The following is a 25,644-nucleotide window of genomic DNA, read 5'->3' as shown; positions in this document are numbered from 1 at the left end:
GATATGTAGGGTCCTCAAAATCACAGATCCACAGCTTGTGTGGGCTCACAAAATATTACAGCTGATTTTACCCCTGAACTTCCATTTTGAGTTCTGCAAATATCTTATGATTTACTATCTTTATGTGATACCTTTTGCCTAAAGGGCTTTATTAATAAACAATAAGGTAATAATAGATAATGCACCAGAGTGCATTATATTAGCAATTCAAATTGTCCTGTTGACCTGCAATGTTATCATGATAAACATAGAGCTGAGAACCATAGTCTCAATATTCTAAGATCAAGAAAGCAAGTTAACATATGGAGAAGTGCTACGGACCCGCTAGGAGAAAGAAGACCGTGTAGTACACTCATTGGCCCAGCTCTTATATCTCCTAGTTTGTTGTCTACATTAGTGCATGATTTTGCTGTTTCTGTTTGTATGTTTTTATCACTGTGCGGCTGGGGTCTTTGGAGCAGCCGGGCACAAAGGCGCTTGAAGAGCCGTCCTACTGAGAGTAGCATTTATCAACACCTCTGGTGTGACTGGCAATTTCTATACATTTAATCCTTACAGCTACCCCAGGCGAAATATATTCACACACCCTGTCTTATAGAAGAGGAAACTATAGCTCAAAGACATTCAGTGACCTTATTAAGAAAGAAAACCCATCCCAGATCTAAACTGAAGCCCTTCTGATGTCACTAAATAGAAGAAAAACAAAAAATCTGTGGCTAAAACAGTTCAGACTCCCCTCTTCTTCCCACCCTTCATACTCCCCACAGTCTCCTCCCTTCTAAGGCCCCCTCCCACCCTGCAGCCAAAGGACTACAATTAGAAACATTTATTCTAGAAAATTATCACTAAAGTGACAGGGAGGGGAGAAAAGTAGTTGTTTCCTAGAGATTTCCTAATAGCTGAAATGACAACACACTTTTGCTGTCGACCCTGCCACTGAGAATTGTATGGAAATATCTTTGTTAAGTAAAACCATTTCTTCATAGTGGTTTTGGTGGGGACAGATTTTTCTTTTCATTAGTAGCAGTATGAGGAGTTTCCCTACCATGTAGGAAGGGTTAGGTTTACAAACCACATGTGGAATCACTAACAGTGGTTACTGTGGCCAACTCTTCCCTCCATGGCTGATTCCACAAAATGCATTTCTGTCTGTCTCTCTCTCTCTTTCTCACACACACACACACACACATGTGAGCATGCACACTCACACTTTCCCCTTTTTCTCACTTTCCCTTCCTTCCCTCCTTCTCTCTGGCAAATGTGCTTTGTTGACAGAGGATGGCAACTTTTCTGCCTTTTGTTTATTAGAAGACGCTAATTTTATAAAAAGGTAGTTTGTATTTTGGCAACTTCTAAAACAATTTCTATAGAAAGAAGACATTTTCCTTATATGGGTGAGATTCCTAAAAAAAGGAAATTTAAAAACATTGGCCATCATGTTGCTTTTAGACAGCAGCTTGATCCATGAATCTAAACCTAGGCAGTGTCTGATTGTTCTTTAGGGGTGACACTAGATTTAATCAGCCAGGTTGTTCAAGAACTAGAGCAGAACAAACAGGAAAGCTGCTTATTTGAAAAAAGTGACTTCATTCAATTGGTTCAGCCACCTGTAATATAATGTATCTACCCTGTCCACTTGATTTTAATGGGGGATAAAGAGGGGGCATTTTAAAGGATTTCCCAGAGGAATAACAGCCACAGGCTGTTTTACATTCAATTCAATGTGACAGGAGCACTGATTATTTAATAGTAGAACAGCAGTGAATCAGAATCCTTTTTATGTGACTTTGCTGACATTTCTAGCAGCTGTATATTTAATTCACAGTTAGAGGCAGAATAAACTTTGGTCATCGATCAGAATGTAAGCAGGTGTCCCTGAGCTCCTTCTAGGAACACAACAACCTGAACAAATGCAGATGTGCACAGAATTTTCATTTATTCAGGGAGAAACTGCATGGCTTTTAGCAGTGACAGTTTCACATTTTCACGAACCAATATAAAAGGAAGACGTTCAATTATCTGCAGCCCATAAACTGCTGCTCCCAATTGAAGATTGAAAAATAGCTCGTGCCACTTAGACCTGTACAGTTAGAAAAGGCATCCTTCATCTGAAGTAGAAAAAATATTCTGAACTATTTACATTATTATACTTCCATAATTTTAAGGACTTCCTATTGGCTAAGACATACACCTCCAAGTTCTAGTATTCCAACAAGACAAGAGGTTCTTCCTATCTTCCTGATGCAGATTGCTCATATTTCTACTCAAGAAAGAAAGCTGGGGGGAGGGGTAACCTTGACTCTTTCCAGTGCTTCATTCCTCACATAATCAGTAGGTCACTTTGGAGGCTTCTATCTCAGGAACTAAGACATTTCATCTTCCCCGATACTACCGTAACTGGATTATAATTGTCTTCTTTTTTTTTAAGATTTTACTTATTTATTTGACAGAGAGAGACACAGCGAGAGAGGGAACACAAGCAGGGGGAGTGGGAGAGGGAGAAGCAGGCTTCCTGCGGAGCAGGGAGCCTGGATGCGGGGCTTGATCCCAGGACTCTGGGATCATGACCTGAGCGGAAGGCAGACGCTTAACTACTGAACCACCCAGGAGCCCCTATAGTTCCATCTTCTAATTGGTCCCTCTGCTGCCAGTCTTGCCTCCTGTTCTTCAGTCCATCAGCCACAGTATAGAGTGACCTTCCTCAAACAGAAATCTGATCACGTCATTCTGAACAAATCTTCCTGTGGCTTTCCATTGCCATTGGACAATGACCATACTCCTTAACATGGTTTCCAAAGCCTACCTTATTCTGCCTCCACAGGCTTCCCCTCCCACCTCCCATGATGCTCCCCCCACAAGCAAACCCACCCATCTTTCATCTGTATTGCATTGATAACTTCTACTTATCCCTTAGGTCTCAAAATAGCTGTCTCTTACTTAGCTCTAGGAGGTCCCCTGGACCCACCACATCTGCATCAGGTGCTTCTTCTAGACATTCTCAAGCTCTCTGATCCTGTCCCATAGCATTTGTCTCATAGGGGGAATTATTATTTAATCATCTTTCCCCAAATGTAAGATTTTTGAGGGTAAGGATTGGGTCTGTTTTATTCACTTCTTTATTTACAATGTAGAACATAATGCCTGGCCCATATTAGGTGCTTAACAAATACTTTGTGAATCAAAGGCTAAAATCTCAAACTAATCAAGGACCTTTGATCATCCAGCTAGTAAAGTTTACTGCTTTCCAGCTCTAACATTCTGAGCCCCCAGGAGTGAAACCAGATTGAAGAAATCTGATATTTTATGACTGGTCTGCTTGCTTAAGCCAATGACTATCTCTTGCTCATGACAGAATCTCAATCAACCATGGTGAATTAGAGCCACTAAAATCCTTGGTTACATCTTATATTTAAAATACCTACATTGTCCAATTTCTCTATGGACCTGTTAATTTATTTAATAGAAAATATTTAAGACTCTCTCATTGAAAAGAACTATAAAGATATACAAATCTGGGCCCATTTTGCCATGTCAACAGGGCTGAAGAATTAATACCAGTTATCTCACTGTATTCTGTACTTTCAGAGAGCCAAATACTCCTTTTGAACTAAAGCTTAATGCCTAAGATTTAGTTCTTGGCACAAAAGAAGTGCCACAGTAAACTTTTTATATGGAGGCTCTTAATTTTGCAAATGTGTTTGATACTCTACAAAAGCAATTTAAGTAAGCTGTAGAGAGAGAAACATATTGCAGCTTTTAATAAATACCTCCCACACCCTCATGAGAGAGGAAGAGCAATGGTGAGTGATCTGTTAACTTTCTCTCATGCAGCACTTACCTTGAGAAAAGTTACATAATAGCAGACATAGTAATACCTATTTTTTTTCTTAATCTGCTCTGTAAGGGAGTGTTATATTCCTTAATGGGACAGTGGAAAATAAATTACATTTATTGGCTTATATTGTATATTTATTGGCTTAAATTACATTTATTGGCTTATTGGATAAATAGCTTATATTCAAAAGTTGTGCTATGACTCTACATAACAGATGACTCATTCTCCCTTCCCCAAATTTTGAAATCTACATTTAAAAAAGCATTTTTGGTCGCAAAGGTTAAAATTTCTTTTTAGCATTTCTCACTGTGTCCACGGAGAACTTTCCTTGGAGCTAATTCCAACTACTCATAAATGTACACAAGTCTTCCTTCCACTGCAACTGCCATGGAAAGGGTTTGGAATCCAGCCTTTGCTCCACCCTGCTGCATGGAGCTGGGCTTCTAGAAAAATCTACGTGTCACACTTTGGCTCAAGGTGTTTCATTTTCCACCACAGTGTAGAAGACATGATGTAATAGATGTGCTCATAATAAAGAGTGAAAATTTATTTTTATATCCTTCAACTTGGGAAGTTTATGGGCAATCTGAACTTCTTTTATTGGATCTTCAGATCTAGCTGATGACATCAATCAGGGTGAACAACCAAAGCAAATACACATGTTGTGCTCTTCATAATCTGGAACTTTTCATTTTGCTTTAAATATTAGTATAGATTATTCAGAATAAAATCTTATAATCCACTCTATCAAACTTGATATGTGATGCTGTTTAATAAAAACACCAAAAATTCTAAAAAACCACTAAGAATACGGCTTAGCCGATGATTCATGGTTCTATCGTGTTGGGGGTATGTTCCTTTGAAGGCATGTATGGCATAGGTTCCAACTTTGAGTTACCTACTTGTAATTACTGGATTTGTTAGATTCGGGCTTCTTCTTCTTCCTCAGGCCAAAGCTCATTCCTGTTCTCCCTCATGATAGCTGGGATCCAAAAAGGCTTGGGTCCCGAGGCAAGGGTGGGACGACATGCAAAGATCCAGTATGTGCAGCAGCCAGGATCGAATGGAAGGTACCAGCAGAAGCGAGGCGGTGCAGGACCAGACTCACAAACTAAATGTAATTGTGCTGTGAGGGCAGAAGCAGATCTCTATTAGTTTTCTAGGGCTGTCATAACACGTACCACAGACTGAATGGCTTAAAATAGAAATTTATTTTCTCACAGTGCTAGAGGCTGGAAGTCCAAGAATAAGACGTCTGTAAGGTTGGGTCCTTCTGAAGATCGAGAAAGAAGAGTCCATTCCAAGGTTTCTCTCCTTGGCTTGTAGAGGGTTGCCTTCACCCTGCATCTTCACATTGTCTTACATCTGTGTGTGTCTTCATCCAAATTTCCTCTCCTTGTAAAGACACCAGCCATACTGGAGTAGGGCCCACCCCAATGACCACATTTGAACTTGATGACCGGTGTGAAGACCCTATCTCTAAATCAGGTCTCATTCTGATTAGGACCTCAACACATGAATTTGGTGGGGGAACACCATTTGACCTGTAACAACCTCCCCAGAACAAGGAAACAAAGCCAGAGTTGAGAGCTGTATAAAAAAAGAAATATATGTAATTCAGGGGTGAAGTAAGGCAGGCTCTGGGTGACTGACACCAAGGGAGATGAAATATCCATCACTGCCTTTACTGATCTTTTTCTACAGGGTCATGGTGCACACTGTGTGCCTAGATGTGGGTAGAGCTGACTGCCTTAAGGGTTCAGGGTCTAATGTCTTCCCCTTTAATATCTTTTCCCAGAGCTAGCTAAGGTAGTTAAAGATTTCCCCTGGAGGTGTCGAAAAAGAGAATTTAAACTTAATTTCCCAAATATGTTTGGAGCAGCTTCTGTGTACGAGGTCATGTAAGGCCATGGTAATGAGACTCTACTCTCAAGTTGTAGTGAAAACCACCAGTGTCCTTAAATAATGGCACTCAGTTCATCCTAGGTTAACAGTGGAAGGAGAATCATTTGTGGGACAAAATTTTAATTCCCCCAAGATTCACAGTTCTGGTGATCTCTCACTATTTACTACTGCCAACCATCCTAGGAAACTGGATTATGTAACATCATGATACATCTCTTCATTTTATTTCATTATCCCCGAGTATTTAGTGAAGTATTATTTTAAAATGATAAAAGGAGGATCACTTAATGCCAGGTTATTAAAATAGTACAGTGGCCCCTGCAGCCAAGAAGGTAGCTCTAATAATTAGCGAAGGACCATCAGGGGTTCAGCAAAAGCCTTCTGTCTCCATTTCTAAATTTGAACGATGTGATCTGGGAGGTTTCCTTACATAGTTCTAGCATTTATGTCGTTGGGGGAGTCAGTTCTGAATTTTACATCATCCAGCCTACAGAATCAAATGATTGCTACACTTCTGAGCTACTTCTGAAATCTTGTGCTTTTGACATGTATTAATTAGCATATTTTCCTGACTATAACTCACATTAAAAAATGATCTAATTTCTACATTTTCAAAATTATGCAGCTAGTTTTTTAAATGTGAAGTTTAAGTGTGGCTATGGAATGCTGCCTAATTTGCAGATTTAGCAATTATTGATGGTTTGGATGTTATATAAAAAGAGTATTAAGCCTTGTTATACTACAAGAACTTTTTTTTTTTTTTTAAAGATTTTATTTATTTATTTGACAGAGAGAGACACAGTGAAAGAGGGAACACAAGCAGGGGGAGTGGGAGAGGGAGAAGCAGGCTTCCCGAGGAGCAGGGAGCCTGATGCGGGGCTCGATCCCAGGACCCCGGGACCATGACCTGAGCCGAAGGCAGACGCCCAACGACTGAGCCACTCAGGCGCCCCTACAAGAACTTTTTTATAGTATTTTTCATCCTTATCAATATTAATTTCATAAGTAAGAGTCCATACTCTGATTCCATGTATAAGAACCTTATTTAAATCTACTATTCACAATCACGAGAAGGGAGATTTCTGAAAACTAGAGCTAATTCCCAAGGTGAAAAAAATTAGAGCAGAAATAAAAATGAAAAGGTAGTCCATCAAAATATTGGAATCAATAGTGCCTACTGCTGTGTCACTGAACTTCTAGTAATTATCATTTACTTACGCTTATTCAGTTCACGCATGACTGGGGGCATTGTGCCATGAATTTTATTTACATTAGCTCATTCATCCTCACCGCAACCTTATGAAATTAAATATGATTAGTCTAGTTTACAAAAGGAAGATTAGGAAGGTTGATTAACAAGGAAATAGGGAAAGAGATGACTTCATTGTTTTGACTCCTAAACAAGGCTCCCAATTAATCGGGTTCATGGCAAAGGCTTTTCTAAACTCACGGGAAAAAAAAATCAAGAGCCACCAGTGTTACAACCAAATATATAAATAACTAATGTATGAATAACATACCAGGGGATATTGTATATCATGAAAGTGTATCTAATCATTACTGCAACTCTATTCAAGAATCTAATTGTCTCGTTTATCCTCCACATTATGAATTGTTTACTCAAATTTTGGTTTTTGTGTTCTGTGATCTACAAAGCTGGAATGAAGTCTCTAATTAAATATCCAAGAATTGATTTCAGATGGGCAGGTGGCTTGGCCTCAAATCTTGACTCTTTAACAAATTAGTTAATTGACCTTGGAAAATTCACTTAGCCTTCCTGAGCCCTAGATGCTGTCCTACAGGATTTTGTGAGATCTGAATGAAATCATCCATGTGAAAATACATAGTTAGTACTTTGTGACACAAAGTTAGTAATCATTAAATGTTAACTGAATGGGACTATAAATCGGTTGTTTATTTTCAGATTTCTTAAAACTTATAGAACATTAGTTCTTTCTCTCTCACACATAATCCACACTCTTATATTTGAGTTGTATAGGTCAGTTAGCTCAGTGTCAGATTTCCAATGTCCCGTATAATATATATATTATATTTATACATATTTATATTATACATATTAATTATATATATTTTTCTCCTATAGAGACCAAGACCTGAAAAATGTAATTGAAGTAAATTCTAATGTGCCTAAAAACAAAAATGGAAGGTAAGACTTATTACAATTTACTTTTTTGTTATCAATCCCATATAAGCCTACATAAATTATATAACCTTAGAAGATTTGCTGAGGAGTTGAATTGTATTATGGTATAGATATAAATACTACTGAAATACAAAAATCAATATACAGGGTACTTAATAGTTGATATGGAAAAAAGTGAACAAAATTCAAATTCTATTGGAATTTTGGACAAAGGGGCTTCTATTCAACTGCTTCGTGTAAAAGGCATCATGGAAATTCAAAGCTCTGCACTTGGGCTGTGAAAATTTATTTTTACTTATTGTTGCTTGGTAGTTCTTCAGTGGTGCAGAAAGCACTCTGGGACTTTCTTCCTTGGATACCTAGTTCTAAAAGAATGCACGGGTTCATCACAGCTATAAGACAGGACCTAGTTTTGAAATTTCTTTACACCACAGAGTATAATAGCATTAAACTGTTGTACTTTGTTTTTTTGTTTGTTTGTTTGTTTGTTTGTTTACAAGGAAAGTATAGCTTAAAGAAGCTATACTTCATTGTTGTTACAGACTGTTTAAGAAAGCATGTTTTGCAATCCCCCCTCCCCACATATGGGAGACCCAAAACCAATAGGTTCCTATTTTTTACCTTCGTAAGGTGCAGTTGTCCTTTCTATTAATTTTTTTTATGCGAAGAAATGATATTGTCAACATTGTGTGTGGAGAGTGGAAAAGCAGGAAGAGATCTGGGTCACTTCTTCCCCATAATGTCTACAAAAGATTTGCATCTAATGGGTAGTTTCTTTCTGTTACCTTAATTCCTTAAATCATCTTCTGCCTTTTCTTCTTGTATCACAAAAAGCCTTTGATAAAATGAGGGAGGGTAAATTTTCAATAGGATCTGCTTATCTTAGAAAAACATCCACTACTTTGGGAATAGGACCGGGCTTACAGAATCAGTCTTCCAGATAATTCAAGTATTATTTGGAAGTGATCAAGGTAAAAAAATTTTCAAGTCAGTGATCATGTATGATTAAGGAACTTCTCATTTAATATGACTTGACAGGTGTTCCAATTTCAGTATGGCTTTTTCATGAAATGGGTTTTATTGGAAGGATTAAAGAAGAAATGAAATTTTATGGAAATTCAAGAGCAGGAATGGTAGCCTGGCCAGGCCTCATAGAGGCCTGAACTGGAAGGTTGTTCCTTCTTGGCCAGAGAACATTCCATCAGGAATCCGTGAACATTAACCCTGGTTCTTTGTCATTGCTATAACTCAGCTACTCCCTGAATTTTGGCTCCTCCCCATGTTCCTCCCACTCTTCCTTCTGCCTGTTGGCCTCCTTATTCTCTACTCTATATCTCTTTGATAACCAAGATTCTTTGCTGCCTCCCAGTTTCTGCCTCCTCATACCTGGAGTTTACTCTAGCTTTCCGTGGTCTGTCTGGCTTTCTAAACAAGGCAGTGTGGGTGTGGCCATCTGCATTGAAGATGGTGTGTAGATGGAAAACACCATGGTTGACAATAAGGTTCACACAGTCTCCTTCCCCTTCCTGCAGTTTCATCTGTGTCTCCTGCCTGACATAATCCAACAATGACAGAAACATGCACAAACACACCCACTCTCTCCCCAGGGAGACAGGAATCAGCACATTCGGTGACTACATCTCGAGGCCTTAACTACCACCACTGCAAGACCGTTTGTTGATCCCTGAGTTGTTTTCAGGTGGTGTTTATTCTCCTTCAGTTCTATCACAGTCCTATAGATGTACGATTTCCCATGGTTCTGCTATCTAAAAATTAAATGGAAAATGTCACCACCACCCTAGCACTGACACAGCAATCATAATAAAAATTTTCACCTGGAGAAGAGTGGAAAGAAGAAATCTCTGGGCCAAACTTCTGTGCCCATGGATTCTGGCTGCGAAAAGGACTGTCAAAATGGGTCAATGGATAAATCTGGAACAGAAAGAAAATAGAGAAAATTCACAGAGAGTAAGACTTGACCAAGTGCGGAAGGTTAGTAAGTTAGAGAGGTGGGATGAACCTATGTGTTCTGGCGGCAAATCCTCTCTTATTTTTTTACAGTAGAGTACTTTTTTTTTTTTTAAGATTTTATTTATTTAATCGACAGAGAGAGACACAGCAAGAGAGAGAACACAAGCAGGGGCAGTGGGAGAGGGAGAAGCAGGCCTCCCACGGAGCAGGGAGCCCGATGCGGGGCTCGATCCCAGGACCCCGGGATCACAACCCAAGCGGAAGGCAGACGCTTAACAACTGAGCCACCCAGGCGCCCCAACAGTAGAGTACTTTTTTAAAAAATACTTAAAATTTGAAATTTGTATAAGAGCTTAAGACCTTGACATTTTATAGAAGTAAACCCTAACACATATGATACAAAACAGTGGGCTCTTAATAAGATTTTATTCTTTTTGCAAAAGAGATTTATAAAGTTTGCAGGGGTATAGATATTTATCAGTTGAAATTGTTTTATGGTTTTTAATGTCAGGCTGCTAAGGCTAGGTTAGTAAGATGATGGAAATCCAAGTAAGAGTCCTGGACCAATCTGCTAAACTGAAACTTGATTCACTTTATGAACGCATTCACTTTGTATAGTAATTGGATATCCAAGTAAATATATGTTCCTAATCAGTATATTCATGTGGTTGTGCAACCATCACCACAATCCGTTTTAGAACATATTTATCACCTCAAAAAGGAACCCCATACCATTAGCAGTCACACATCATTTTCTCCCCAACCCCTCGTCCTAGGCGACTGCTAATCTACTTTCTGTCTCTATGAATTGCCTATACTGAACATTTCATATAAATGGAATCATACAATATGTGGTCCTTTATGACTGGCTTCTTTCACTTCGTGTAAGGTGTTCAAGATTCATCCATATTATAGCATGTATCAGTATTTTATTTCTTTTTATCCCCAAATAGTATTTTTTCCATTGTATGGCTAAACAGCATTTTGTTCATTCATTAATTGATGGGCGTTTGAATTGTTTTTGACTTTTGGATTGTATTTAACTATTGTGAACAATGCTGTATATATAACTTTTTATTTGGGATATGTTTTCATTTCTCTTGGGTATATACCTAGGAGTAGAATTCCTGGATTGTGTAGTAACTCTACGTTTAACCATCTAAGGAACCACCAGACTGTTTTTCAGATCAGCTGTACCATTTTATACTTTGGCAATGTATGAGGGTTGCAGATAGGTAAATTTTCAAGGTGAATTTCTACTGCAGGAAACATTTTCTCAAGAGTAATTCCATTAGGAATTCTGTAAGGTCCTATATACAGTGTTTGAGTTTATATTTTGTAGAGTTGTTATTTAATTAAGAAACAAAACCATGACCATTAATTGGAAGTTGTAATTTAACAATTTGTTTCAATGAAGAATAACTTCTTAACCATAAAACTGTTAAACAACAAACATTGTGAGTTAGAGTTCTCCTTTATGAGGATTATTTAAGGCATTTGAGAGGAATGCTTGGGCAGAATTCTTTGATTGCACCAGTTCCCAAACTTTACTGTACATTACAACCACCTGCTGACCCAGGGATCATACTTTAAGAACCAGTGCTCTTTTGGGTAAGATGTTGGACTGCCCAACCTCTAAGGTGGTGGTTCTTAACCTTAAATTCCACGTGAGACTCACTGGAGAGGCTTAAAAGAAGCCCAGTGCCCAAGCTGTAATTCAAACTAATTAAACCAGAATATATGGATGTGGGACCCTGTAGCATTATAAAAAGCACTACAGGTGATTTCACTGCCAAAGTATTTTCTAACTATTTCTATGGTTCTAAATAATAATAAAAAATAGATCACTTGTTGGCATCAAGATAGAATTTCCTGTGTAACATCATCACTATCTCATGAAGAGCAAAGAAAGACTTGGCAATGATCACAGACCCTAGGAAACTAAAGAGACATGATGATTTTGTGGAAGATACACCCTGGTTCTGATTCTGGAACTGAGAAAGGACATCAGTGGAAAAACTGATGAAATACAAATGAAGTCTGTAGTTTAGTTAACAGTATTGTACCAACGTTGATTCTTTAGTTTTGACAAATGTACCATGGTTATGTATCATATCAGTATTAGGAGAGGCTGGGTGAAGGGTAGACACGGCTTGTCCACACTGTCTTTGCAATTTTTCCATACATTTAAAATTACTCCAAAATAAAAGGTCTAAAAGATCTATATATATATATATATATATTTTAAGATTTTATTTATTTATTTGAGAGAGGATGAGAGAGAGCACATGAGAGGGGGGAGAGTCAGAGGGCGAAGACAACTGCCTGCTGAGCAGGGAGCCCAATGCGGGACTCGATCCAGGGACTCCAGGATCATGACCTGAGCCGAAGGCAGTCACTTAACCAACTGAGCCACCCAGGCGCCCTAAAAGATCTATATTTTTTTAATCTGTCATCTTCCAAACCTACTGGTGGAGTAAAATCCATCAAAGAATTTATTGTTCCACATTTCAAATTTGTTTACTAATATTTGGTTTTTATTCACAATTATACAAGTTAAATCTTCATGAAGGCATAGTCATTAATCTCATTATAAACACAACTAGGAAATGCTACTTGTATTATCACTCCGTCTGGGCTGCCATTGCAAAATACCACAGACCGAGTGGCTTAAACAACAGAAGCTTATTTTCTCACAACTCTGGAGGCTGCCAGTCCAAGATCAAGGTGTTGGCAGGTTTGGCTTCTCCTGGGGCCTTTCTCCTTGGCTTGCAGATGGCCATGTTCTCACTGTGGCCTTGCATGGCCTCTCCTTTGTATTTGCAAGAACACATGCAGATCTCTCGTGTCACTTCCTCTTCTTAAAAGGACACAAGTCCTATGGCCCCACCCATGACCTCACTTAACCTTTTTCACCTTCTTATAGGCTCTGTCTGCAAATCACATTGAGGGTTAGGGTTTCAACATATGAATTTTGGGGGGAGACACTTCAGTCCATAACAGTACTATTTGAAAATTATTTCCTTTTTCTATTTGCCAATTTTGCTAACTGGTGATATTTGATTTTATACTGCTGAGGATGGTGCAAGCACATTTCAGACTCACTGACAACCCTTGTTCTTTGAAGCTGTTTATCTGTTAAAATTGGGTTTTTGTATTGTATATGATATGATTTGAATATTTCCAAAACTGCTAGTTAGGTTTATAATTCCTAGAATGACATATTCTAATAATCACGTTAGAAAACCTGATGTTAATTCTACTTTCTCATTACTTAGTATCATTTTAATGTGGCTGTATGTTTTGTGAAACATCTGTCTTAAAACTAGAAGATGATTTTCTGTATGCCAGAGATAATATGTGAACAAATGTTTTCCTCTTCTTTAAGAGCTATCAGGGAATGGAAGGAACAGCGTGTTTAAAAATGATAAGGCTTGATTAAGATCTAAACTGTCCTCTTGGTTTTCACATCTCTTCTATATCAGAGTTTACTAACCTGGAGGGAGAAATGTGGCTAAAATTTTTACAATTCCTGCGTTAAAATTTTCCTTTGTTCCAGAGGAAAAATAAAATATGCCTACACTTTTCTAAGCGTAGTGATATTTTTTTTAGTTAGCAGAAATCTAGGTCAGGATTCTGTAATCTTCAAAATATTCCTTTCCATTAAAAACAAGATGGAAACTGTAATTTCCAAAAGCAACCCCTGGATAATTTTCATCAAATTGATAAACTCTCAAGATATATTCTACATTATATATTATTATTATATATTATACATGAGAAGCTTTCTACAGTGGCCCAGCTGTAGATAATATGACACATGCCTGTAGATTATTCTTAAAGGTAAGACAGTGGTCGCTGTGGAGAGTGAAACAGTGTATGTATTCTATTTCTGTATCTGCACAGAAACAAGACAAACATAAAGAGGTTCATGTATGTAAAGAATGTCAATTGAACAGAATTTTAATAAAACAAAAAACTTCTAAGTGGCCTTAGAAATGCCAAATATTTGTGTTTGCTTTCCCAGGCTAGATGGCCAAGTCGATGGATCCACGGATGCTTTAAACACCCAGCTCACTAGAACTCCTGCCCATTTGTATGAAGCCAGGAGAAATCTCAGGTACTGTAGCCAATTATAAAACAAATGACAGGACTATTCTCCTTCTGTTTTTAAAAATCATCTTATATGAAATCTGACCCCTCCTTTGAAATTTCTAATTTTATCCGTGACTATATGTAAACCGCTTCACACAAAGGCATTAACAGCTTAGTCACTGGGAAGTTTTGATACCTGCATAGGAAAGTGTAAATGTGATTTTTCCCTGAAAATTTTACTTTTTTTTTTTACGAGCCTGTTTGTGACATTGGTGTTGATATTCTTTAGGTAGATTTAAAGGTTTCATTAAATTACATGTTATCATGTTAGTTCATTAAGGTCAACTTTTTGAGATTTATGGGGAAAGTTATGGTTTGGAAATATGAATGAGACACCAGGGAAACAAATAGTAAAATGTATTATACAAATATTCCAAATAATCTTCATGCTCTACAGCAGATATTCTGAGTGACCAATTTTCATAGCAGCATTCTGGAAGTAGGCCAAGACAGTGGAAGCTAAGAACAAAATAGGAGATAGGAAGACATTTTGCAGAAGTGGTTTAACACCCCTTTAACAATTACATTTCAAAAGTTATAATTTAAAAGGAATAGATAAGCACTATCTGTTTGCATTGAATTGGATAATAGCCTTATTGTTTTCATTAGCCTTGTAACTAAATTTTAAACATTAAGTAAATGGTTTGAATTTCAGCTTCAATGCTGAAACCAGGCATGCAGGACCAAAGGATACCTTTGTGTATACAAGGACGTATGTGGAGAACAGGTACTGGAAATTTATTTAAAATATTTTGCTACACTTATTGTAATTTTGAAATAATCTGTATGTAAGAAGAGATGCTATTATTTTGGCGTAAGCTTGGTTTTTTTCAAATAGAAGACCATTTAGGAGTATATTAAGTTCTAGGTATATAATTCTTTATAATGTTTCCAATATCAAGTAGTTGGCAAATAATCATATACAGTGATTGGATGAACCGAATACTTGAATATAACAAGTGTATACATAATAGGATAACCATTTGTCAGTTCTCACATAATCGTATGTAACTGTATGTTTATAACAAGCTTTATAAAATTACACAATACAAAAATACACAAAATTACACAAATACTCCTTTACTGACTTCAAGTCCCACTTAAATAGTTCTATATACTACTCTGGTTCTTTTATTGTTTGCCTTTATTCTGAAATAAGGGGTATTACCTTTAGTAGATATGCTCTGGCCCAAATTACAGAGAATTGATATCCCCAAAAATCTGCTGCTTGGAGTGATGGGTGTTGAGGAAAATGGGTGCTGAGGAAAATGTCAAACAACCCATTCCATTTCAGGGAGTACAAAAACAAGAATTAGCCTAACTGTGGGGTAATATACTGATGGGGAATGCAAATGTGATCTATGTGACATATGTGTCCATCAGAGCCCGTTTCAAAGAAGGGAGAACATCTCTGGAGAGGAGTCCCTGAAAGGACTCTAGGGGCATCATTATATGTCAGAAGGTGGACAATTTTCCAAAAAAAGGTTTCTCAAAACCACACATCATTTTCCTTGTAAAATTCAGCTTCAAGTTTGATTTTTCTGCTGAATCTAATTCTCCCTAAACTGTATGCTGATGTTGCAGTATAGCGTAGAGATCCTGGCATCAGATCTGGGATTGAATCTATGTCATTTGCTAACCATGTGGTCTTGGCAAAAGCAACTTAATTTGTTCACATCTCAGTTTCCTCATCAATAAAATGGGAGTAATAATATATTTATCCTGCACAAATGTGTACATACTCTTACTTAGCATTATGGGTTACATATTCCAAATAGATTCTGACAACAGTCTGCCTGTGGGTAGTTTGGAGGGAGAGAGAGATTTCCTATTTAAAAATCCCAGGTGAAGGTTGTGGAATTACCACTCACTGTATGAAATAATAGGAATGTATTGCTTCCAGCCTTAATATATTCCCAGGTAGCATAAGTCTTGGGAAGCAATTATGAGCTGCTAGCTGGTTAGTGCATTGCAGATTTCATTTGTCTCTGGGAAAGACTGACATTTACAAACTGGAGCAGTCTGAGAAATGGAACAAAGAGGACTTAAAATTACTTTTTTTTTTTTTTTTTGCTTTCATTCTGGACTATTTTTTCTTGGATGTTTTCAAATAAAAATAAACATTTCTATAGCTTTCTCTAAAAGTTCAAGAGTCTCTGCTTCTCTACCTGAATGGTGATTTTTGTATGTGCTTAGACTGGCTTATGCTTTGTGTATTTCCTTTTCTCTGTTAGATTACATGTGGCTTTCTTTTAGTAAATGAATGAGGGAGGGGCAAGTATAAATTTCATGAGAAATGGTAACTTCTTTTCCTGTTCATACTTGTTCCTGTGCTCCTCGCCCTATTCTCCATTTACTTCAGTAGATATGTCAACTTATGTCACCTTGGAGGTGGCTTGTGTATTAGCTCATCTCTATATTAAAAAAAAAAAAAAGACGTTAGTACATGATGTTTGTAACAGTCACAGAGAAGAATAATAAGGCTGCATGAGGAGCCGTGTGTGCTTTGTCACCTGCATACGGGTGTGTACAACAAGACTAGGGAAATAGTCCAATTCTCACACATCCATATATGTTTGTTTCTAGAAAATCACTGAAGGATGGATATCAGAATATCTCTGGAAAATACATACAAACTGTTTATTCGACTTCAGATAGGTAAGTATGTCTATATTTCCACACCTAAAAGTATATATACACACATACATGCACATATGTACACTTATATATACATATGTGTGTATATATACTTCCATTATGATATATATTTTATGTATTTTAGTGTATATGTATATATGCATATATATACTTTCACATATAATATATATTTTATATCCACATCTGATATATTTTTATTATATATATAACATTGAAATATGTGATTCTTGTTGTCCATTGTACTTAGAGACGGCGTCCTGAAGGTGATTGTTATATATGTGTACGAATGGAACAACGTACAACAACCTCTGCATCCAGGAATTAATTCTTTGGCTTCCTGTGTGTTGCTGCTCTCTGATTTTGATGTACTTGATGTACTTCATTCCAGTAGAGTTTTGCATGCTTTCCAGCTATCTCCCAGACCAGCTCCTCTGCTGTTGCTGATTCCCAGGAGTCCCTGTTAATGCCACATTTTTAGTGTCTAGGCTCCATTGCATCACTTGACTGTGCCCTCAACCCTCCCTCCTTGTGGTTTTCCAGAGCCAGCTTACCTTACAAACAGCTGCATGGATATGCTGCTATGATGCACTCTGGGCCCACACTCACTTCTCAAGACAGGGGTTATAATGCATATCAAGTTAGTTCTGGGAAACGGACACCAGGCTCTTGCTGTTGGTGATCCTTTTTTACCATTTAATGTTCAGTGAGGCACATAGGTGATGCTCATGAGAATATAGCCTGCAGATTTCCAGTGGACAAAATGAAAATAATTAGCATTTCAACCCAACCACTGGAAACAAGCTGTAATGCAAAGGTACAACGTTTTATGGATGGTGTTTCTTTATAACAGAGGCGGGACATATGACTTATTGAAGGTGAGGGCATATCTTATTTTTATGCACAGCCTCAGCTTGTAATGCAGTGTTTGGCAACTAACAGGTACTCAGTAAATGTTTTCAGAAAAAATAAACTAATGCTCTGTTTGCTAAGAAAAACACGGATGGGCCAGGCATCAAAATTATATCCTCTTTCTGTCAATTTTATAAGATCTTGTAGTACCAGGGATCTTCCGAGTATCTTGCCTTTAAGTTACACTTCCTTGAGGGATAAAGTCATCTGTGCAAGCATTAAAGCTGCAAATACTGTCTAGATAACTAAAAACAAACTAACAAATAAAAAACAGAGCTTTTTTTCATAATGCTTTGAAAAAGGTCTTTGATTAACAGTATGATCTTAATAAGGACAACACCAACATCAGAGCTGTCCCTGGGCTCATGTTGTTACTGTTAACTTAAGGAAGGAAAACATTCTTCACAGAAGTATTGCTCTTAATATGAAGAATTTCAGTTCTGTTACTCAAGTGGTCCTTGAAATTTTTCTTAGTCATCAGAGCAAAAGTCAATTCTCTGTAAGACCAGTCAAGCAACTTTTTTTTGTTGATTATTGTGTAAAATTAACTAAATTCCCAGAGTTTTTATCTAAGCATTTCAATCCCATTTAAAGTGGCTTCACATTTTACAGGATAAAGACTAATTCCTTTGCACAATTATTTATGGGCCTTTAAAACCTGCTCCTGCTGAATATTGACTGGTGTTTAATCACTCCAGATACTCTCTTGGGTACATCCTGTTCACTCTGCATGGAATTCCTCTCCCCTGCCCCTCTGCACCTCACCGAGCTCACCTTGAAAGCCCCTCTGTCTTCAAGCTTTAACTCATGTGGCACTTTTTCCAACAAGGCCTCCCTGACTCCACGCCGGGGAAGAGTTGCTTCGTTGGCCATGCTCTCCTAATTCTCTCCATGTATCCGTAATATGCTGTGATCATCGAATCATACACTTGGCTGCCCTCATGGAAGGAAGGAGACCGTCTCACTCTTCTTTATATTCCCAGCTCTTCCCTCAGTGCCTCTACAATGGAAGCAGAGTAGAGAGTGCCTGTTTTCTACTCTTGAAGCGCTTACAGTCTTACATGGGAAATTTAAGTGTGTGTGCACACATGCATGTATATATATGAATTATGCATAGGAAAGTATTTGCCAGGAATATGTAAGGAAGTACCTTTAGAGTTAATTGAAAGAGGAAAATATTTATTGATATATATATATAAGGACTTGGAAGAGGGTGTTAGAATGACTGAAAGTATAAAACCAGACAAGTTTCATCTGCTTGAATCTCATCTACCTCCTCCTTCCATCTGTTTTTCTCTCCTCTCTGCTTCTAGTCCTGGGCTTGATCCTAGGATCAAGGCTCCTGGGCACGACTAGTTCACTTTCCCACAGGGAGCCCAGTAGTCTTCATGGGCAGGCCTAGGGTAGCCCAGGGACTCTGGGTCCACACTGCCTCACTCAAATCCTGCCCCTGCCACTCAATTGTCTGCATGACCTAGCAAATTTCTTATCCTTCTAAGCCTCAGTTTCTTCTTCTGTAAAATGATGTAAAAATAGTCGTACCTGCTTCTCAGACATGTTGTGAAAAATAAATGAGTTTATATGAGCCATGTGCGTAGAAAGCACACTGCCTGTATAAAGTATATTAGCACTATATAAGCATTGGCTATTTTAAAAAAATATTTATTTATTTTAGAGAGAGCACGCACGAGAGGGGGAGGGGTGAAGGGGAGCGACAGAGGGAGTCAGGCAGACTCCACGCTGAGAATGGAGCCTGATGTGGGGCTCAATCTCATGACCCTGAGATCATGGCATGAGCCAACACCAAGAGTCGGATGTTTAACCGCCCGAGCCACCCAGGCGCCCCAGTATTGGGTATTTTTCTTTTACCACCCCATTGTGTGCCCTACTGTGGAAATTTCAGGCCTGCTGCTCACACCCTGAAACTAATAAACTTTGCAAGGTGCTACTTAAGACAGTTCTAATACCTTCCCAAAGGAAAAGAATCACAGAGCTGTTGGCCGTTCATGGGGTGATAGTGTGACTTTTTGGACTTGCTGATCATATCTGTGGTTCATTTGTTATTGAACATTATTTTTCCAAAATAAAAAACAAAACTCTCTTTTCCTCATCAAATTTGTGGAGGGGTTATATCTTGTTGGAGAACATAAATTTTGTCATGAAAGCTAGCCCTGTAATTCTGAGTCTTAAAAGACACCAAGAGATTATACGCAGTTATAGGGGAGCATTCTGGGGACTCTAGACCCTAGAGTCTGGGGTACCACGGCCCCACCATTTGTGAACTTACCAAAACACTTTTGAGTGGATTTGTATTGTTGTCCTATTGAATGTTTTGAGAGCTAAAATTTTATATTAATCTACAGCATAATTTTTCTATGATATATGCAAATTAATAATTCAAAACCCTCTTCTAGCTTCAAGGGGTACTCATGACCTAGTTCAATTAGGAAACTGTGAACATCTTTGCCCTGCCCAGATGCACCCTTGATTGCTAATGAATTAATAATTTGAGACTTTCCTTCATGTTAATTCTTTGATATTATTTTGAGGTAACTAGAAGAATCAATTCTATTAATAGAATAAGTAAGTCCCCAACTTTCCTTGATTTTCATACGATTTCCTAAAGTATCAACAAAATTAACATGTCATTTCCACATGACTTTATGGGGAATACATCCATCACTTGCATGATGACAAATTTATTTGTAATTGCTTACATCCCTATAGGTCTGTCATTGAAAGAGATATGTGTACTTATTGCCGGAAACCTTTGGGCACAGAAACAAAAATGATTTTAGATGAATTACAAATATGCTGCCATTCCACTTGCTTCAAGGTAAGGATATGTATATTGCAGTTAATGAAATATAGACCTGCGTAATGATGACTAGAATAAAAATAATTGTTTAATGAAATACATGAGATGAAGTTAAAGCCTTCAGAAATAATCTAATCCACATTAATAATATACTACTTAAATATTTCTCAGAGTTCAGCCTGAACCTCAAAGGTTTATAATTACTATCTTGGCTTTGGGCTTAGAGTTGATTACTGACACATTTTATTACTCTTACCCTAGAGATTTAAATCTGTAAAAATATAAATACTTGTTCTCTTTATAAAAGTTTTTGTAACATTGTAATGAATCATGCATTGCATAAAAAAATCGTGAAATCCAAAAAGAAAAAGAAATTGTTGAGAAGAAAGCTAGCAGCTTTTTACATGAGGCGTGAAATCAGGACTGATAGGCTTTAACAATAGTTGAAAGTCAGTCTGCTTTTGAGAACATGATTAGTTATAACTAACTGTGGCTGTAGTATAATAAAAATAAAGCTTACATAGTAGAATGCTTCAGTTTGTGGTCATACGCCATTTCTCTTACTTCTCACAGTAATATTGAATAGGTTAACATGACAGTTGTTGGTGTAACTGGTTGAGCACTGAACTGGGAATCTGAAGGCCTGAGTACGAGTTCTAACTTCCACTAACTGTGGCTCATTTTGGACCAGTTAGCTTGGCTTCAGTTTCCTTCTCTGTAAAATGAGGTAGCTGACTAGACTAGTGGTTCTCAACTCTTGGCTGTACGTTATAATCATCTGGGAGCAATTAGGAGAAAAACAGAATGCTTGGGACCGGCCCTGATTAAATAAAAAAATCTCAAAGATGATTCCTGGGCATTGGTATTTTTAAAAGCTCCTTAGATAAGCTCTAAGGGCAACCAATTTAAGAATCATTTGCTTAAATCCAAGGGTCCTTTCTGTGCTGACATTCTGTGGTTGATATAAATTACCTAATGCAGTCAAGTACATGTAATACTTTGACAACTGATTGCTTCTCCTTCAATTAGCTTCAGACAGTGACACACAGCAATCAGATATATGATGCCTCGTTTTGAGAAAAAAATTCAATTTTAGGCCATAATTTATAGAATTCCATATAAAATAAATGTGAAAATTGCACAATTACTTATAAGAAAATGAAATTTCCTTTTAGTTATGAAAATTTACTCAATAAAACAAAAGTTAGTCCATAGCTCTTTATTTAAAGTTATTATGCAGAAAACTTTTTTTTAAAAAAAAGGTTCTATTTATTTGACAGAGAGAAAGACAGCCAGAGAGGGAACACAAGCAGGGGGAGTGGGAGAGGGAGAAGCAGGCTTCCCGCGGAGCAGGGAGCCTGATGCGGGGCTCGATCCCAGGACCCTGGGATCATGACCTGAGCCGAAGGCAGACGCTTAACGACTGAGCCACCCAGGCACCCCAGAAAACTTTTTAAAATAAGATCATTCTCCCAATTATTTCTTTTGGTAAATAACAATAATTTCCATTTATTATATTTTGGATGATTTATTTCCATTTTCGATTTAATTATAAAATACTACTGAGGATAAAAATGTCCCCACAGTCCTCGGAAAAGATGTATTACTCTTATAGTCATGATAATAGAGAACCACCTGGACTTGTTTAAACGTATTGAATTGATCAGTGACAATTTGCTTCAATGAACTCACCTCTGAAAGCCATCCAGTGACAGCCTCATGCTTGGAAGTCAGCCATTCAGCAGTGAACTTGTTTCCAAAGAACATAGGTCAACCCTTTTCTGCCTCCATAACAAACACAACACAAAACAAACTGTTCCCTAAAGCCTATGTAATAGCAGAGGTCTGTTTTGTCCAGTCAGACTGTAATTGGACAACATAACTCCCCCTTAGTAAGCAAACAAATATGCTTTGTGTTTTTGTTTGCGATATCGAGTAGTGATCTTATCCTTGGCATAACCAATTTTTGAAAATTTATATCTACTCTATTGTGAGTTAAGTAGAAGCTTCAGTGCTATATATGCCCTGAAATGCACATTTTCAGAGTAGAGAGATGTTGTGAGAATTTATTTGAAAAGTTCAACATTAGGGTCCTGGACAAGTACATTCTCGCTTTCCCTGTGGGTTCTCTTTCACCTGAGTGTTGCTATGTAGGATGGTACTGAATGAATCGAAAGGGCTTTTCTATCCTGTTACACTAAGAATCTAGACTTCATATATAATGTGTATAAACTTCATATACTGTTTTTTTCTTTAGTGTGAAATATGCAAGCGGCCTTTGGAAAACCTACAGGCAGGTGACAGTATTTGGATTTATAGACAGACAATACACTGTGAACCTTGCTACTCTAAAGTAATGGGTAAGTGTTAAGCTCTTTAAGAAATGATCACTTTTACTAATATTAATGAGCACTTAATATTGTTGAAATGAAGGATTTCAATAAAGTTAAAAATATTTTATTAATTACACTTAGTTAAGAATTCAGCTGAAGGTAGTTATACTATCATAGTATTTTAAGGTATAAAATCAGTCAACAGATATGATTGTCTCCTGATATCAGGCCAGGCATAATACAACTAAGTAAACAGGTCACTTATTTTGGAAAGTTTTTTATTTTTTCTAAACAAAAAAAAAGATCTTCTTTGCTCAAATAATTGTTTGAAGTCCATTTCTGTGAATGACCTTTTATTTTTGCACTGAAGTATACTTTTGTATCTAATTTGGTTACTACGCTAAATGCTTTTCAATGTTATCTTTAAATGGAAAGTTTAAAGCTAGTTCTATATAATTCTATATTAAGTATAGCATCTAAGTATTTTTTATGAGCTCTTAATTGACATAAATGATATGAGAAGAAAGCACTAAGGACTTGCATTTTTAACTCATTTTCTTTAAGCAGTGTAAAAACTTCAAAAGTTGATCTAAAAGTTATGCACAAAGTACACTAAGTTAGCAAAATAAAATCCTATGAAACTTGATTAGTTTTTAATAGCCAGTATCAGGATTTTATTTTTAATTTAATGATACGTAGATAGAATAACCGAGATGATATTGGATAGCAGGTCAACAGTACTATGAGAGGGCAAGTTCCCTGATGTCTTACTGGCGTGGCAAATAAAAGAGGAGCATGTGCAGTTCTTACATGGGATCCAAAATACGGAATTTAATGACAAATGTGTGACATTAATGAGGTACTGGGAGGCTGCATCTGGAAAATGCTCTGAGAAATACGCAGAAACCTACGTTCCATCAGGCTGCAGTATCAATTACAAGAACAAACCTAATTATATTCATACTTGGCTTTCTATTTTCTGCTTTCCCCAGCCAGTTCCCATATTCCATTTTCTTCCTAATTTAGCAGCCTTATTATGATCCAGTATTATATCAAAGGCCTTGGTGTGCATGGTGGCACTCTCAAGCTTTCAGTCTTCTAGAAATCCATGAAACAGCTTAGGAGATATGATTACCAAAAGACTCAGAGATCTTTGTGTCTTCCTCCCTGTCTAGGTGCACTCCGTATGCATTGCCTATTTTATAGTACATATTGGTTGGCAAGACTCGACTCTCAGGCATCTCATAAGTACAAGTACCAGGCATTGGTAACTTTGTGTTTATGGCATCTGACCCAAAGCCATAGTGATGAATGCAGTAGAAAGAAAAAGTAAAATGCTTCACCTACCACTACCCCGTCGATGAATAGTTATTTAAAATTGTTTAATTACAGGCTTATGTTTGTACTGAAGTTGTATTTCTAACTGTTATTTTCTTTAAAATTTTCAGCAAAGTGGATTCAATAATTCTGGCACATGGAAATCAAGAGAAAAGTGTTCATTAGGAAGTTAAATTTTATTTTAAGAATATGTCATCTAAAAAAGCTTTTACACTGAAGATTGACCCTTGTATACAACTAACAATTCTGCTATTGCATAAATAGTCTAATTGCCTTCAATAAGGTCATATACATAAAGGAAGCCATCTGGTATCTGGCTAGATTTAGCCATGAAAAATTCAAGTGGTTCCAGTTACCAATGTCGAAGGGATGATGCTTCTGATGGCAGTGAGCTGTGTCAACCCTAACTAGGTCCATCTCTGCTCCATAAGTGGGCTGTACATCGTGGTTGCCGTTATAGACAAGTTTCCTTTTCTCCCATCTTTGTTTCCCTAAGGATTTGTATTTACAGATACTATTGACATCCTGACAAACTGTCAAAAAAGCAAGATATATTTCTTTTATGCTCAAAAGAAATGTTGATAGAAATTTTTTTATGAAGTTTGGCAGAAAGATGTTTCATATAAAGTTGTATGAACCTTAGAGGATCACTTGACCCTTCCATACAAAATGATTGGTCCCTTTCTGCTCCCCAGATTTTCTGATTCTAAAGCAAGTGTTGTTTTCTCTTTAAAAGCATATTTGAATATGTGTTTGTTAAGCATATTGAACTAAATAGTACATCTAACCAATTTAATGTTATCCTTCAGTTTGCCACAGATATAATTTTTATAGAATGTTTTAAAAACAGAAACATGGATTTATGAGTAATGGGTAAAATTATACATGATGTGTATAGTTTACATATTATAAGTTGTTAGATTTTCTTTGCATGCATTTCAAAATCCAAGTATATGAATAATCTCTGAGAAATAATGGTTGTGGATTACAAAGACATGTTCTTTTGCTTGTCGCATCTATTCATATTACATAGCACTTTACAGTTGCAGACAGCTTATAAATAAAAATAAAATGAACTACCAGTTACACAGAACCTTTTTGTGGAGTGTCTATAAATATCATTCACTGATATCAATGTTGTCAGTTACAGAGATCATAATTTTGTGTATTCTATGCCATGCTGGTTAATGTAATTCTTTAACTACTTTAGCTATAGCTTTTATTTTATTATTATTTTTTTGAGAGAGAAGAGTAGTGGGGGAGGGGCAGGGGGGAGAGAGAGAATCCCAAGCAGGTTCCACGGCCAGTGCAGATCCCGACACAGAGCTCCATCTCAAGACTCTGAGACCATGACCTGAGCCAAAATCAAGGGTGGGTTGTTTAACTGACTGAGCCACCCAGGCACCATATAGCTTTTATTTTTAAAGAGCTTTTTCTTGAGGAATTGAAAATTCAATAATCATATATGAGGAACTAGTATTATTGTGAGAAATTGAATATAAACTATTTTATATGCACATAGCAACTGCTTTCTCAAAGGAAGGCGTACAGAATATTG

The 25,644-nt window shown here is 37.2% G+C and overlaps 1 protein-coding gene across 7 annotated transcripts in view; it reads left to right on the top strand.

Annotated features, from left to right (window-relative positions):
* SCEL (sciellin) overlaps positions 1–25,372 on the top strand; it is a 105,661-nt gene extending 80,289 nt beyond the window's left edge. For 6 of the 7 annotated variants that reach the window (XM_021697950.1, XM_021697949.1, XM_021697946.1 and 3 more), the window contains 7 exons: positions 7,845–7,907; positions 13,903–13,995; positions 14,686–14,757; positions 16,617–16,688; positions 20,325–20,433; positions 22,673–22,775; positions 24,197–25,372. In XM_021697950.1, coding sequence (XP_021553625.1) covers positions 7,845–7,907; positions 13,903–13,995; positions 14,686–14,757; positions 16,617–16,688; positions 20,325–20,433; positions 22,673–22,775; positions 24,197–24,213 — 529 coding nt within the window. In that variant the 3' untranslated portion in view covers positions 24,214–25,372. The remainder of the gene's footprint in view (positions 1–7,844; positions 7,908–13,902; positions 13,996–14,685; positions 14,758–16,616; positions 16,689–20,324; positions 20,434–22,672; positions 22,776–24,196) is intronic. The other variant, XM_044913539.1, reaches the window with a different exon arrangement.
* The last annotated feature ends 272 nt before the right edge of the window (positions 25,373–25,644 follow it).

Source organism: Neomonachus schauinslandi, chromosome 3 (genome assembly GCF_002201575.2).
Source record: "Neomonachus schauinslandi chromosome 3, ASM220157v2, whole genome shotgun sequence".
NCBI lineage: Eukaryota > Metazoa > Chordata > Mammalia > Carnivora > Phocidae > Neomonachus > Neomonachus schauinslandi.
This window is presented reverse-complemented; position numbering and strand designations above follow the sequence as displayed.